The following is a 17115-nucleotide window of genomic DNA, read 5'->3' as shown; positions in this document are numbered from 1 at the left end:
TCTCTTGGAGAGCCATCACAGGAGGGGTGAGCAATGCAGATAAAAAAGTGAAAAGCTTCTTTGTTCAGCTTCCCCTATCAGAGCTGTAATATATTCATGTTTAGCAAGTTTCCTAAAAAAGCACAGACAGACAAAATGTCTCTGGACCAATTAGCTTCAATTGCCAAATATAGGCAGCAACACCAGTGCTGCAAGGCCTGTATAGCCTGGACATAAAGGCTGCCAAAATATGCATTGCATGGAGAGATTGGACCTGTGCAGAATGCTCCATGATGGTGAGCACTGCATAATATCTTCCCTTAAGCCACAATGACAATGATGTCTCCTCTATGCAAAGAAGAAAATATCCCTCATGAAAATGAGTTCAGTTCAGACATAATAACATCAGACAGCTGCTGCAGATCGGTCAGCAGCACATCTAGATACCAATCCTGTGTTACGCAACATTAGAATAAACTGAACACCTTGTTGCATAAAGAAACCAGCTTTAAAGGGTTAAAGGCTTTACAGATATTTCATTATCTTGGTGGAAGGAACCATTAGGAAGCGTCTGAGCTGTGGGCTTATTAAGGAGTGGCATGATCAGCAACAATAATCTGTGTTGCTAGAAGTAGTAATGTCTCCTAATATGGCCGTAAATGATCCCCGTTGCGTCAGAAAACCATTACTAGGTTGAATTGCTGATGGCGTTCGTACAGTAATGGATCCATGCTTTCATGTTGTTTATATCAGATTCTGACCTTATCATCTGAGTGTTAGTTAAAATAAAAACCCCCTAATGCTTTCATTGCATAATATTTTTTTCACCCGTCTGTACGGTGTAATGATATTCTGCATCAACGAAAGTCCCTCTAGCTACTGACGCATTTAGAACAGTTCTTCCTGTTCCCCTCTTTCCAGCTGCTGTTTACTGGATATTTTTTAATTCTTATTTTTAGCCCCTTTCTCTCACCTGAAAGACAAATGAGAAAGAAAATTCTCATTGAAACAACCCAAAACGACCCATTCATCAGTTACCATTTGCATGTTTCCAAGCAATACCAGGCTTTGTCTATATCCAGACTCAAACTCACTGCGGATCCAGACATTTGAATTGAGAAAGCTTCCTGGAGAGGTGGAGAAACGTCTTCAAACTTTGAAAACCAAGTCCAGTGGATATTTTTTGAATTTTTACGGAATGACTATGACCTGGATGACTGAGAACCTTCATCAGCATAACATAGAGACATAAAAACCTAATTTTATTTCAGTGTTAAATTCTGTTTATTTATTTATTTTATTTGTTTATTTATTTATTTTCCTTTTTTAAAAACTTTTTTTTTTGGCATGAACAAAACATGTGCCTTGCAACAATAGTGGAACAAAATTCACCCCATACTCACCCCAAAACAGTTGTAGAAATATGAAAACAGAATTGAAGATCCTGTGTTTTTAAAATCTACAACTGAGATCTATATAAATGGGACTAAGATCTTGTAGAAAATGGCTTAGATATATAGATATATATATATAGATATATATATCTATATATCTATATATATATATCTATATGTATTCTAAGGCAGGTCCTGAAAAGTCAGCTGAATGGGAAAAACAAGATCCAAGCCATCAACACATATGCCCTACCAGTCATCAGATACCCTGCTGGTATAATAAACTGGCCAAAAGAGGAGATAGAGGCTACTGACATCAAGACGAGAAAGCTCCTCACAATGCATGGAGGGTTCCACCCCAAATCCAGCACCCTGAGACTGTACACCAAGCGTAGCGAGGGAGGCCGAGGGCTAGTGAGTGTCAAGACCACTGTCCAGGATGAAACAACTAAGATCCAGGAGTACATCAGAAAGATGGCCCCCAAAGACAAATGGCTTGGTGAGTACCTCAGGCAGGAGAAAACCGAAAGTGAGGACAAGAAAGATGAAGGAGAACCATCATGGAGGGACAAGCCGCTGCACGGCGTATACCACAGACAAATAGAAGAAGTGGCTGATATCAAAAAATCCTACCAGTGGCTGGAAAAGGCTGGACTGAAGGACAGCACAGAGGCACTAATCATGGCAGCACAAGAACAGGCACTCAGTACAAGATCAATAGAGGCCAGGGTCTACCACACCAGGCAGGACCCCGATGCAGACTGTGCAAAGATGCCTCTGAAACAATACAGCACATAACAGCAGGGTGTAAAATGCAGGCAGGAAGTGCATACATGGAACGCCACAACCAGGTAGCTGTTATAGTGTACAGGAACATCTGCCATGAGTATGGGCTGGAAGTCCCAAGGTCAAAATGGAAGACACCTCCTAAGGTAGTTGAGAATGACCGAGCTAAGATCCTATGGGACTTCAAGATCCAGACTGACAAACAGGTGATGGCTAACCAACCAGACATCGTGTTGATCGACAAACAGCAGAAGAAGGCAGTAGTGATAGATGGGGCAATCCCAAGCGACAGCAACATCAAGAAGAAAGAACACGAGAAGATTGAGAAATACCAAGGGCTGAAAGAGGAGCTAGAAAAGATGTGGAAAGTAAGAGCAGCAGTGGTGCCAGTGGTAATGGGAGCACTGGGGGCTGCTGTGACCCCCAAACTGGGAGAGTGGCTACAGCAGATTCCAGGTAAAACATCAGAGGTCTCTGTCCAGAAGAGCGCAGTCCTAGGAACAGCTAAGATACTGCGCAGAACCCTCAAACTCCCAGGCCTCTGGGAGAGGACCCCAGCTAGAGGATGACACATACCGCCCCAAGCCCCCCCCCCCCACACACACACACACACACACCGAGGGGTAAAAAAAACAGTTTTTTATATATATGAGCGAGACACCTGTGCATAGTTTGGGTTTCTCCATTAGAAGAAATGATAGGATAAGGGCTCCGTCCCCAAATAAATAAATAGCAGATGCTAACCTATTATGTTACTTAACAGCTGAAACATTGCCATAAATGTAGGCGATACGAAATTGTTCCTAAGGAAAAAAAAATATAAAGTTGTATTCTATAATTTAACCATCTGCCAACTTCTTCTATAGCTACCTGATATGATAAACACTGTTACTACAAAGTTTTCTCAGTTCTTTAAACTTCTTTATTTATTTTTTTAAATTCCTCCAGATATATATATATATATATATATATATATATATATATATATATATATATATATATATATATATATATATATATATATATATATATATATATTTCTCCCAAGGAATGGTTATTGCAAAGCTTTATTCTTTTATTTGAAATAAAACTCTCCAAGGTCAGAGTTAATTAACAGATTTAGAATAAAACGGTGCTTTTCATGTTAAACCTATTAGCTCAGCACACATAGGAACGTTGTTGCACGTGTTTAAAAATGACAAATTAATATTTCATCCAATTTATTCATTAAACTAATATGTTCCTTAAACTATGAATGTATTTATTGTTCGACACAAACCCTTTATTATTAGACATTTACATTTTGTTAGAAATGTAATCAGACTAAATGATCTTAGCGGCTAGAGTTACTAATTAGCTAAAATAGTCCCAGGATGTGTTTGATTGTTAGAAAATGTTTTTGTGATTCGCTGCAGTTTGGATTATTTGATGCATTCTTCTGCTATAAATGAAACTCAACGTAACGCTGCAGCCTGGGATCAGGAAGCCAGCTGCTGGGTTTTACCGCCCATTTTCTACCCTAGATTTGTTTTTCCTTTTGTTTTAACTGCCTTTATAAAATCCAGGCGTATTTTTACCTTCTTTGAAGGAGAAGAGGACATTTTTTCGTTTAGTCCTGTGAATGATGCTGGAAAGGAGAATTTCTTCTTCATTTCTTTTTTTTTTTTCTCACCACGGACAGGATGACTCCTTCCCTGTTTCTAAACCAATCCTCTTGGGACTGTCTGTCACTCACTGTTTCACTCAGTTCTCATTTGCACCTGTCTCTCTCTCTCTCACTACCTTGGATCCCTTTGTTTCTCAGCTGCTCTTCACCGTCAGTGCTTTTCTCTCCTTGTAGCCTGGTTTCCTTTTCTTTGTACAGTATTTCAATTTGATTTCCATTTTCAGCTTTTATTCTTCTTTGCTCTGGACCATTGCTCATCTCCTGGGTCTTCCCACCTTTTGGAAAGTTTATTATTGTGTTAAATGAAATATGAGCTTTGTTTTGTTGCTGCACAGAAAATGCAGCATTTTTAAAATTAACCAGAGAGTCTGTTAGTTTTTATCCCTTTTTTGGGGCACAGGCGGGGGGTGTTTGTTTATCTCAGGAGGATCTAAAGTCTACTTTGTGTATTTGTTTGTTTCTCATCATTTGCAAATGAAAGATATATTGAAGTGCATTCCAGACACCAAAGAGATTCATGTTTTGTTTGTAATTTCCACTTTATATACAATGTAACGAAAATTAAAACTGAATCTAAAACGGAAATTGGCATATATCTGCATGTTAAGACCCTATAAAGACCTTTGGAGTACTTGGACTTAATAAAGTGTTGTAGAAGTTCAGCCATTTGCATCTTATAGTTGTGTTTAAAATGTTCTGTTGTTTTATCCTTTCCACTGTATTCATAATTCCCTGTTTGCAGTCTCAATTTTCACAAATATAAACATTTGATTCATATGTGCACTGGACAAGAGCCACAAACGGACAGCATGATTCACGCAAGCATTCAAGATCCACACATGTACAGCTTATCATTCCCCAAAGTATTTCTGGTACTCAAACAATTATGAATTAAATTACAAAGTACCATCGGTCTATAAACTTCAGCATTTGTGTGTTTAGAGACTGCCCTGACATGCCTCGATACACAAATGCATTTTTTAAAGCAGGGGATGGTTTGCTACCAATCACACAACTCCCTTGCATAAGCCAATCACAAGAAACTATGCCAACATACGCTAATTATTGGTCCATCAGTTCCAGGTCAGTTATCTGATGGTCGACATCCGTTCAGCATCAGTTCCTCATCAGTCGTGGCGTCTAGCTGATCCTAAACCTCTGAGTAACTTCTGTGTAACTTATCCAGAACTTCTCTCCAGCATATCAGCGTATCTGCCGTGTTCCAGACGAGCGCTGAACGTGTTTCTAACTTCCAGCTACTGTATAATGGCGTATTGGCAGCGTTTTGGTATAAAGGGGGTTCACAGGAGGAAACCGTCAGTTCTCCTCCAGACTTCATCCCCATCATAGGGTGAGCCAGAAGGTGAGTGATGGATCCTCCCTGCGTTCACGCCCACCACCAACACACTTCCTAGCAGACATGACGCTCAATCTGCTGACACCAGAAACCTGCTTTCTGCTCACTGCGGTTTTAATAAACATTTTGAGAAATCAGTTTGTCCGCCTTGAATACTGGATCTTATACTGGGCCTTGACACCTACATTAAAATTTGCTGCATCGTTACCTTTAAATGGAAAATTCTAAACATTGATATAAGATGAGGTGAAAAAAAAAAGAACAGAAAACAACAAAACAAAGAGATTCTGCTGCTACAGGAAATGTTTGCAGTTTAGTTAAATGTCCCTGGAGAAGCTGGAGTATATGTTGCTTCATGATGACCTGAAATATCTAAGGCTGTAGGTTTGATTAACTCCCAGCAAACAAGTTCACCTTGGAGGTCATATTTATAGCCCAGGTATGATGCAGGTGTAACCAAGCTATGCTATAATAGTGTGTAGAAATGTTTTCCACCTTGTATGAGTCAGCGCATCACTTTCAGCAGCATTGTGTGGAAGGGCAGCTTTGCACTGATCACCAAACCGTTCCACTCGTATAAAAGTGTCAGTAGAGATTACCTGCAGCAGGACACGTGCGAGACACCTTTACCAGTAATGAGCTTTTCCAGAAGAAAGCACACAGCAAACCCCAACTTTTCAGCCCTTTAAATCGCCATTATTTCCATGGTTACAGCGGGTCATGCTCCAGCTGTTTGGAATCAGGTTTGCAGAGTGGCTTTCAGGAAAGCTACTTCCTGGACCTGGCGGATTACCTCAAAGAGGCAACTGCCATGTAAATTTCAGGGTGTTGTGAAAGATAATCATAGTGAGAAAAGACTCTTCACAGCAGATTTGATTTGGCTTTGATTAGTGTAATCAGAGTACCATAAAGAGCGATGGCACCGTGTTTCTGAGATAATGTGGGAAGCGTTTAGTCTTCAAATTAGCGCCGCAAAAACGCCGCTTCCCAGGACAAGGCTGAAGCTTCAGTGTTTGGGTTTGGCTGTCATACCTTCCCTTCCTCTCTCTGTTTTGGCTCCAGGGAAAGAGGAACAAGTCCGGAGTGGAAGCAGCCGACACTCCAGACTCTGCACGTGGGCGAGGGGAGAAGAAAGCCATCAAGTAAGTGTCTGGTTGGGTTGGAACAGTGTGGTGATAATGAGCTCCAGTTGGTTCAGCTTTACAAGCAACGCAGGAAACGAGCCTGTATTTTAGTTTTGTTTGTTGTTTATCAGGATGATGTTTTTGGAGGACAGTGATGTAACCGTGTAGATTTAATCTGTATCAACATTTAAAATCTTTGAGCGATCAAGACGCTGCAGGTTCAAGCCTAAAGCTGACAGGCTTGAATCTTCCCTCTTAAGGTCTGATTGTTTTGGGTTGATCTTCATCTAAAGCCTTTAACCATCTGGCTAAATGAAGCTGATTGGTCAGAATGAAGCATCTGTTTGTGTTTCTGTATTCTGCTTAATAACCTCTTCTTTTCTTCTTTAGCCTGATTTGGTCTCTGCTACGTTCAGTGTCTTCTTTTTGTTTCTATATGGATGCTTTTCAGCACATCGATGGGCTTAAGCTTGTAAAAGCGTTCTGACTTGGTTTCTTGGATCCATTAAGTTTGTTGTTTTTTTCTGGCCTGCTCCAACGCTGTGCTCTGTTGGTCATTTCAGCTGTTTCCTTTTCTGCTCCGTCCCTGAGCTTCGGCTCTGACCGCTGCTGTGCCACTTGTATGACATTAGTGATTCTGCTCACTGCTCTCAGACTGCGTGTTTTTTTCTCTGCCAAGTCTTTCTGTCGCTTTTTTTCCTCACTTCTTCTAACACCAAGGATGCGGCGCAGACTTCACTTCTGCTTCAGGATTTTTCAGTTTTCATGATGTATGTTCTGTTATATTTTGATGAGTTTGATGACTTTGCAGTTCTGTCTCTACAGCCGAACACCTTGAATAACCAGCTATGTATTTTTAAACCCAACCTGTGCGATGACTGGTCTGCTTCAGGTAGAGAAAGAGGTTTAAAATGTGGGCCTGCTGTGTTTCCGTGGATGGGAGGAGCCTCCAGCCGAGTCTCTCTGTGATGCGAACGCTCGGTCGGTCCAGAGTCTGTCTGTAGTTGTGTTGCTCTGACCTGTCTCTCTCTTTGGCCGCAGTGATCTAGACAGAGACTTTTGGAATAACAATGACAGCAGCACAGTGCAGCAGAGGTGGAGCTCCTATCCGCCCAAGGAGTTTGTACTAAACATTTCTCCCTATGCCCCATATGGAGATCCTCGCCTCACGCTCAAGTGAGTCTTGGTCCAAGTCTGGTAAGAGGCTTCCCTGTGGGCAGGGCTGTAACGAGGCAGGGGCAGCGCTGCTCTCTTCCTTTCTTTCTTTCTTTCCCAGCTTCTCACATGTTCTCCTCACCCGCTTTGCTCTCACCACCATTAGCAACCTCATCCAAATTAAGCTCAGTTATGGATGATTTCCATACAGAAAGACCAAATCCTCCCACTGATAACAGAGATATTTACTAAAACACCCATTTTATAAATATAATCAAAATGTGCATATTTGCTGAGCTGCATTTCCTGTATAATGTCGCTTCCATCCCCGGTAGAAACAACAACAATGATGACGATAATAACCCGAGCAGTGTTGGCACACTGGAGGGCACAGATGATTGCTAATGATGGGTCTGCTCGGGAAATCTGAGCACGGCAACTTCCACTTATGCACATTACAGCGTCCTGTTTAAAGCATTTGACTGTTAGTGCATCAACAACGTAGCACAGTCATATGGATCAAGCCCCCCCACCCACTCCCAGTATGTGTTTACTACTTCTGCTCATACGTTGCCTTGCAGAAGTATTTATACCCCTTCATCTTCCCCACATTCTTTAGCAGGAGGACAAAAAGCTGCTCCAGACCAACAGGCAGTGGAGTTTAGTAGAAAAAAAAACCAGATGATTAAATTTTGTTGCAAAGGAAGAGAAGAACACTTCAGGAGTCGCCTGAATAGTCTGCCACTTGTTCCCCTAAGCCATAAAAGGGTGAAGGAGATCTGATTTAGGATGCATTTTGGAGATGTTTAAAAAGCAGAGTTGATTATAAAAGGAATAGCCTCAGCATCTAGAACAGCACTTCTAGATCCACCATCTTTTAATTGAAAGAATACGGTACGACTACAGGTCTACATTTCTATGATCAAGAAGAGCACAACTCAGAGAAGTTGCCCAAAAAGTCCAGGATATTCTGGAGAAGCTTGAGAGAATCATTTTTATAAAGCACCAATTCACAACACATCTTATTTCAACTTTACTTTACAGAGAAAATTCAATCAAATCCAATAAAAATAAAGATTTATTCAATATTGAGGAAACCCTGTAAATGGTATAAGGTGATTGCAAAATCCTCCTGGAAGAGCGACAAATCACTTTCATTAAACACTTTAAAGAAAAGTTCATAAAGCTGCTGACGAAAACACTGAGTGACGGAGAAATACAATCCAATCCACTTTATTTATATAGCACGATTTAAATAAACACAAGGTTTCCAAAGTGCTGCACAAAAAGATAAAATAAAATAAAAGCACTGCTCGCACAGGATAAAAATATGCATATGCAGAAAGAAGATATCTATGAGTGCATATTTGAAATGTTGCAAATGATCACGTTTAAATGTTTGGCTCACATGCATATTTCTTAAAGATAACATATTTATACATCTTTTAAATGTTTTTAGCGTGGAACTCCTTTTTATTTCCTCAGAATAACTCCTGCTTGGCTGAGCTCCTGACTTTTAACCGCGGGTCGAACGCCTCATCTTCTCAACACAAACTAGAATTTTCTTCTCTACTGGTTTTTTGTATATTGGCAGGAAGAAGATCACGGCTCGCTTTATAAAATACAGCAAAGTTTTAAATACGATTAAGTCATGGATTTTCATGATGTTAGATTTTAATAAAAGTGCATTAGTGTGATTTCTGAATCCAACATTATGAATGATTCCTAAAGCTTTTTTCTGAAGTTTAATAAGTAAATCTAGATATACTTTTGTACTTATTACCCCAAAGCTCTATGCAATAACTAATGTATGGAAGAACTAATGAGTTGTAGAGGATATGTTGTTCTCTGTAGTCAAGCAGCTGTTTAAGCTTCCTGCCACTTTTCATTGAATATTTTCTATTTGGGGTTTCCAGCTTAGATCATGACTTAAAATCCCGCCCAATAAATGCATATTTATTAACTCTCTCAATACTAATATTGTTTATTTGAACATTTACTTGAATGTCTTTTGGTCGTTTGCCAAAGATTATAATTTTAATATTAGGAATATTCATTGATACTTACTGAAAGCAAAAAAAAAAACGGAGGCAACCAAGTTCAATGTGGGATCAGGTCAACCGTAGTTAGATTGGTCAGCGGTAAAACAGAAATAGAGAAAATAGATTTGGGGTGAGAGTGGACAGAAATGCATTCTGGGCCGCGGTAAATAAGGCTGAACATGAGTGAAATACTTTGCCAATCAGACAACTATTTGTCTTTTACTCCAAAGATTTAGTCCTTTTTTTAAAAAGAGTAGCAGAAAAAACAGCTGATAACCTATTGAATATTAATCATCTTGTTTGCAGTTTATAAATCCTGCAGACATGTAAAAGAATGTGTCCAGGTTAGCTGAAAGATGAACCCTTTAAGCCTGGTGGGCCCGGTTCAGGGCCCAGCTGACACCAGCAGATTTTTATCTATTTATAGAAAAGGCCCAAACTCAGTCACATGGTGTTTCATCCACACACCTTTCAAATGGGGCTTTAAAATTTCTAAAACATTTTTATAATTATTTTTTCACAAATACTTTTTGTTCTATAGCTGTTTAAACAAATAAAGTGAGATTTAAAATTCCACCTGACATGTGTGACTCTGCAGGTATTCTTCTTTAGCCCCGCCCCCTAATGGCCGTTGAAACTCATTGAAACTAGAGGCTCAGACCTTTCCAAGGAGGGGTCAGAGGTCATTGTGAGACCATTTCAGGTGATGTAAGCAGAGTACGTTCCATAAGCTGCTCTGTTATTCTTATTTTCTATCCAGTTTGGTGATTTTATTGGTAAATTTCAATGAACCAGCGGCTGAATCTTAGCAGCAAAGCTTTGCCTCATGCAGAAAGTCTCCAATAATGGAAATCAGCAGATTTGTCTGAATAGATTCTCTCTTATTAGTGGGAAAAAGCATTTTTGCACTTTAGGAACCACTGTGCTAAAATCCCATTTCCTGCTAGCGCACTGCCCACTAAAACCTCTGTGGAACAAACATGCTTCAACTCATTCAGTCTAAATTAGCTTGAGTTATAGTGAAGATGTGGATCTATAAAGTCTGAGGTTCATCTAGAGTTTCTAATGGGCTTTATGGTGTTTTACAGTGTTTAATTTTGGGGAAAAAAAATTGGCAAAGCCAAATATATTTCATTTTTTCTTTATTTAATCACCTATAAATCGGACATGCTGACATCTAAAATAGTGGTTCCACCTGAAAAACTATTCCTCAATGACTTTCTGTCACACAAATGTAAACAATTGTATTTCCAATTTATAGTTTGGGAGCTGAACTTGCTTTTATTCACATTTATAATTTCAGGCAGAATTTGCTCCTAAGACCCTCTGGGCTTAAGGGGTTAATTATGGACTGCATGCAAATGGTGGGAAAAAATATCACTGTATGTAATTAACACCTTACTCTCACGGTGATGGATATTTTTGGTTGATCAGCAGAGATGGCAAATATGGTCTGAGTAGATTGGAGACTGAGGTAATGTCAGGATTTGTTTGGGGGTTGAGGACCCAAAGGCAGGAAGACAGAGGTGAATCTTTAAAGTGATTTAATGATGAATAAAAAAAAAAAAAACTGAAAACCGAGGCAGGTTATCCAAAATTGCAAAATGAAAACTAAAGTCCAAAACAAACTGAAAACCAGGAGTCCAAATATCCAAAGATAATTAATTAAGAAAAAACACAAGTCTAAACGTACCAAAAAAAACCAAGGAGACATCAGAGAATCAAAATCACAAGTAGGGCTCACAGAGACGAAGTGGAGGAAGACTGAAGAGGTTTGACGGTGTTTGACGAAGACCCAGCAAAGAGGAACTGGAGAGAGAGGGATTTTCAAGGAGACTGAGACAAAGAGGGGGCTGATGAGGAAACTGGGAGCAGGTGTGCACAGAACAAGAGAGGGAAAGAGCTAGGAAGGAAGGAGAACACAAGAGGGCAGCAGAGAGCAACCAATAGAAACCTGGAAGACTGGAAATAACAACAAAATAATAATTAAACTACTACGACTGTAAAACAAAGAAAACTAAACACTCAAAAGAAAACATAACAGAACCAAAACTAGGACAGTAACTGGGGAAAAAACCAAGGAACACAGCAAAATAAAAATAAAACCACTAAAACTAGAAAAAAAGGAGCAAAGCAAAACAAAAACATAACAGAAACAGAAACCTGACAGGTAAATAAATGGCAATCATGGAAGAAACCCTTTGGAGTAAAATGTCCGACGCTATAGTGAAGCTAAGCTTCCAGAAGGACAGTTACCCTCAACATAAAGCCTAAAATATCATGGAGAAAAACATTTTCACACAACTGGAAAAAAAGAATGAGTATGTCATTCAATCTCTAGAAATACAAAGTTGGTCAGACACACTAAATAATCATTGCAGTCCTGAAACTATTAACACATTTTTTAATTTTTAAAACAACCTGGAAACCATTTTTCTTTGTCTGCAAAACTTGGAGCTTTTTTGTGTTTCAGCTGAAATAGAAGAAAAAAAGCCTTCTAAGTTTGCCACGATTCATTTAGAAAATGTGGAAAAGCTCATAGGGCGTAAATACTTCTGAAGGCAACGTATACCGTTGCTTTTTAAGCGACGCACATGTTGACACGCCCCCTCACTCCCTACAGCCCTGCCGCTCCACACTAACTGCTAACCTTTAACCTCTCTACCCATGGCGTGACCATGGAGACGGGCAACCCTAATCTTCCTCCTCTCCAAAAACGCTGTTAACCAACTTTTCTCTATAACGTGTGGTTTGGCTGTGTCTCCTATATCTGTGTGGTGCTGTGGTGGTTGCTTTGGATGTGGAGGGTTGACCGTTTGCACCAGGTTTGCAGTGTGGTGCCACTTACTGTACTGAACATTCATTTGTGGCTTACTGTTGAATTCTCCCCCATCAATGTAAAATCAGCTGCTCTAACATTTAATCACTTGAACTGCATCTGCTCTCTTATCATTTCTGGGAGGCAACATAATACTGTTTTTTTTCTCCTTATTGCTGTAAAAAGTCTCACTTGATTCCAGTAAAACTCAGCCAAGGTCACCTATGGGCCCTAAGAGGATATTCAGCTACTAGGAAACAAACTAATCCATCTTTTGGACTTTAGATCTTTGTAATTCAGTCGTAATGAAAGAACTAAACCTTTGCACCACTGAGGTCCTACTGCACCTTCAGTGGTGAAACATAAAAACGGATTTTTCAGTCCACAATTAACCCCAAGAAACAGATTAATGAATTATGTGTTGGGAAAACATGTGACATTCAAAGTAAGACCATTTAATGATGAGATTTCTCTGAAGGAGAGACGGCGACGACTTCTTGACACCCACCAATGATATTGGGTTAAAGCCAACAGACAGCTGGGAAATCATTTCCTTTTCGAGATTCTCTAGAGAAGAGCAGCTTTCACTCATAATGACACTGGGCCTTAATTAGTCAGTCTCCAAGTAGAAAGGAGTTTGTGGACTTCATGTTCATTTCTGACTATTGAAGTGCTAAAGTCACATTTTTTAAAGATTTAAATTCAGGCAATCAAATACTATTTATACAGGTTTCCACTTTCATTAGAAACCCTGACATGTGAGAGAAAGAAAGAAAAAAAATCACTTAAAGTCGTAAGGAAATCATATTTAAATGTCAAATCATTCTGCCTTAAACATGTATATAAATGTTCTCTTTATCAGACCATATTGTCCCAAACGTTAGAAAATTAAAAATTTTAAATAAATGCTGTCTTAAAATCTGTTTTTTTCATTATCTTCTGCAGGCCAGGTAGTTCTACGTCAGCCTGAACACCTAAATTCGGCCAATCATATTTCAACGGTCGTCTGTCAATCAAATGTTTTCGGTCATAGCATCTTGATTCATGTGTCGCAGCTAATATACGCAGCGGTTGAAATCAGAATCCTTTCCTTTCCCATTGAGTTGCGTCCCAGTGTTCACGGGGATGGACGTCTGTGTCTTCAGCAGGCGTAGAGCTAACAGAACTGGCAGCGTTGCGAGGCAAGGGCTCAAACATGGACGGCTGGAAGCCTTCTACACCAAACCAAGCTTCTGCCGCCCTGGCGTCCTCTTCCACAACATCTTCGTCCCCGCTTTCCTCCTCTAAATAAAAAATGGATGACGGAGGAGACTCATCCACGACCTCCGACACTAAACTCTCCTCCTCTTGCATGTTTCCGCTGTCCATAGCGTTCCTTGACAGCGTCGTTTCTAAGGCACCAATTTAGTGCTACTTGGTCCCAATGGAATTTCCCATTGGGAACCTGCTAGCACTAAGTTGCTAACTGGTTAGCAAGATGCTTCCCACAAACCGGACACAACCGAACTTGCTCGCTAACCTTCCGCCACAACAATCCCGTCCCCTTGATAATCGACCAATCACATTCACTTTATTCACTGGTGTAAAGTCGGGCACCACTGGGAGAATTCAGAAAGGGGGGAACGGCTGCTTCCCTACGACTTTAACATGGTTCTAACTGCAGCCATCTTCCTGTGCTGAAGCAGCCATGTGTTTTATTCTCCTGACAATCTAATCCCATCTAATCCCTCCTACGTTTACGTTGGACCTATAGAGGCGCCGTTTCACATTTATTCCATGTTGCAGGTCGTTTTTTTGTCTCAATTGTACAATTTAAATGAATCAAACAACAAAATGTCAAACTTATCATTTAATTTTATCATATAATATTATGTGGAGTCCTGGAAATACATTCCATTCATATTTATTGTATTTCTGATCCTTATTTGAGACACTTGAACATTATAAGAATCATTATTCTGATCAAAATAATTTATCTAAAAATAGTGAAGGGTCATTTATTGGCTTTACAGCCATCAAACTGTCCCAACGATTGCTAAACAGTATTATCATGTTTCACTGATGATTTGAAAAGATCTTTGTTGTTCGGCTCCACATATGAACTTTTAGCTCCGTTTAAGTTCTCTAGAAAAAAAACTCAGATTTTATATTTTTAAACATTTAAAACATCCTGGTAAATTTAAAACTAATTTAAGATCTAAACATGGATCATTTTTAAGGCTCTATGCAGACTTAGTAACCCCCAGGTGGCGCTATTTCTAGTTCAGCAGGAAGCAAAAAAGTGTTATTGTTGTTTTTAACATCACTTTCCCAGAGTAAGGTGGTTTAACAGTTTTCCATCTAACATGCATCATCAGGGAATGACTAAAAAATCCTGACTGAAGCTCAGAGGGAAACATCAGACATCTGAACTTCCTAGTAGCCCTCTAAAATTATCTTATTCTTACCTTATAAATAAAAAAATAATAATTTATTTGGGCTCAACTGAGAGGAAGCGTTCTTGTCCTGATCATCAGCCATGATCAAAGCTGTTATTACTTATATATAAGCATGCAGCGTTATGGCAGCTGGTCAAAGTTAAAGCAGAACGACACTCATGCCCGTTAACGCCTCTATAGCTAACAAACATGCACACTGCGACGCAAAGTCTTAGATCCTCGTGTTTCAAGGAGAAGCAGAGCCTTGCATATTAATGAAATGTAGTCATGTCACCAGAGGGCACTAATGTTCTTTTCATTCTCATCATCGCTGCACCCGTTTTGAGATTAAATTTGAGTTAAAACTGCATTTAAAGGGGATGATGATTAATTCCGGTACCTTCTGCCGGTTCTGAAGGCTGGTGTGATTAGCACGGTACTTTCTGCTTTGCAGTCTGGCTAATTTTTCTTCCTGAATGCTGTCTGAGTCTGAAGTGCTTTCTAAATAAGAAGCAGAAACCTCAAAAGGTTTTTTTTTACATCAGTGTGCAAAAAACAAAAAGGATTCCTTGGTCTATGAGCCCCAGATATGTCTTATAAAATCCTACCTTAAAGAAGCACATCAAGCCTAAGCCTAATAAGTAAACTTTCTTTAAGTCCTCTAAGCCCAAAGGAGGAGCTTGATGCTGGTTTTTCATCCTTCACAGGCTACCCTGAAATGCGTCTCCTCCTTTCCTTGCTTCACCTAGCCGTCCTCTCCCCATCCCTGTCCTTTTCCACGCTGGACTCCAGACCACTTCACCCACCTGCTTTCTATTTGACCTCCAAACCCGGGCCCGCCCCTTCACACAGTCCCCGGGCCCGCCCCTTCACACAGTCCCCCGATCGCTCTCACCTCCTTAGCCATGTGCTTTCTTAATCTGTTTTCCTGCCTGTCTCTGTTTCTGTGTCTTTCTCACGCTCTCTGGTGTTTTTTTTCTCCTCTGCCTGTCATTATTCCCTTCCATTGTCTACTTTGGGATCTCTGCATCATCTCTTCCCCCTTAGTGGGGCGGTGTCAGGCGGCCAGAAGGGGGCTGCCGCTGCTGGGTGTGGGGATGCTGGGGGGGGTCCTTATCGCAGTGACAGCGTGAAGAGCATGGTGACGGAAGAAGTGAAGGCTGGGAAGTGGCAGACTGTCCAGAGCCACATGCAGGCCGGAGGATTAAGACCTACCAAGTGAGTTCAGAACCAAAGCTTAGCTTATCCTTCAGCTACATGCAGATGCATTTCCAGGGAGCTCATCCCTGTAGAGCTCCCAGTAATGACAGAAAATGGGTGAAGGAAATAATATCTCCACCTCTGACCAAAGCTCCGTCTCTATCATGCATCATATTTCCCCTGCTTGCTGTGAAAAGTTTTCTTTTGGTGCTCGACTGCTCATTGACTCATAAATAACCTTTAAAAACTCACCCAATCATATTTCTGTGCACATTAATGCATTGCTCATTAAATATGCATATTTTTAACGGGCCTATTGACATAGAATTTAAACAACCCGATTAATTTGCTCACATAAATTGAATTACTTTAGCCAATGTGTGATAAAATTGGACTATACATTAGTTACAGCAGAGATGGTCTTTCTTTGCCACATGACAGAACTGCTCCAATTGATGCTTTTCTCCGCAGTGGAGTCCGTCGGTCACACAGATCATTGCTATTGAGTGCATTATTCTATCCATCCTGTCCTGCTTAGTCCCGTCAGGGTCGCGGTGGGGGCGGGGCCTATCTGGGCGAGAGGCTGGGTCCGCCCTGAACAGGTCTGCAGTCCCTCGCAGTGCAACACACTGACAACCGTTCACTCACACCTAAAGAGGATTTAGAGAAGCCAGTTAACCTAACAGTCATGTTTTTGGTCTGTGGGAGGAAGCTGGAGTACCCAGAGAGAACCCATGCATGCTCAGGGAGAACATGCAGACTCCGGGCTGGGAACCTTCTTCATGCAAGGTGTCTGCGCTACCCTGCAGCCCCGCCATTATTCTAGTTTAATGAAAAACATGTACTTCCTGATCCTGTTTTTTTCTGTTTTTATTTTCTAAGTGGACCTCAGAGGAATATGGGGCTAAAATAAACCCAAGAAGTACAACTAGGCTCATCAATGCTGATAACTAGGGTGGTGTTTTTCTCCATTCTGCAGTTTGAGGTTAGCGTATAGTTATATACTAAATAAAGGCAAAGATTTATTAAATGATAATGATGTTAATCTAAAAAAAACGGCTTACTTACTAATAAGCAATAAGAAACCGGTATTCCAGAAATGTTGTGATCAATTCACAAACACCTGAATGTGAATAATTTGTGCTCCTGTCTGATAAAAGATGCACTGATGGGTAAT

At 40.3% G+C, this 17115-nt stretch overlaps 1 protein-coding gene across 3 annotated transcripts in view; it reads left to right on the top strand.

Moving 5' to 3' along the window:
* syt7a (synaptotagmin VIIa) overlaps positions 1–17115 on the top strand; it is a 179904-nt gene that overhangs the window by 102670 nt on the left and 60119 nt on the right. The window contains exons 3-5 of one of the 3 annotated variants that reach the window (XM_038291250.1): positions 6245–6324; positions 7348–7482; positions 15786–15956. In XM_038291250.1, coding sequence (XP_038147178.1) covers positions 6245–6324; positions 7348–7482; positions 15786–15956 — 386 coding nt within the window. The remainder of the gene's footprint in view (positions 1–6244; positions 6325–7347; positions 7483–15785; positions 15957–17115) is intronic. The other 2 variants (XM_038291251.1, XM_038291252.1) reach the window with 2 other exon arrangements.

This window comes from Cyprinodon tularosa, unplaced genomic scaffold (genome assembly GCF_016077235.1).
Source record: "Cyprinodon tularosa strain WSP-4 unplaced genomic scaffold, ASM1607723v1 ctg298, whole genome shotgun sequence".
NCBI classification, from domain to species: domain Eukaryota; kingdom Metazoa; phylum Chordata; class Actinopteri; order Cyprinodontiformes; family Cyprinodontidae; genus Cyprinodon; species Cyprinodon tularosa.
The sequence above is the reverse complement of the archived record's forward strand: the minus strand, read 5'-3'. Positions and strand labels throughout refer to the sequence as shown.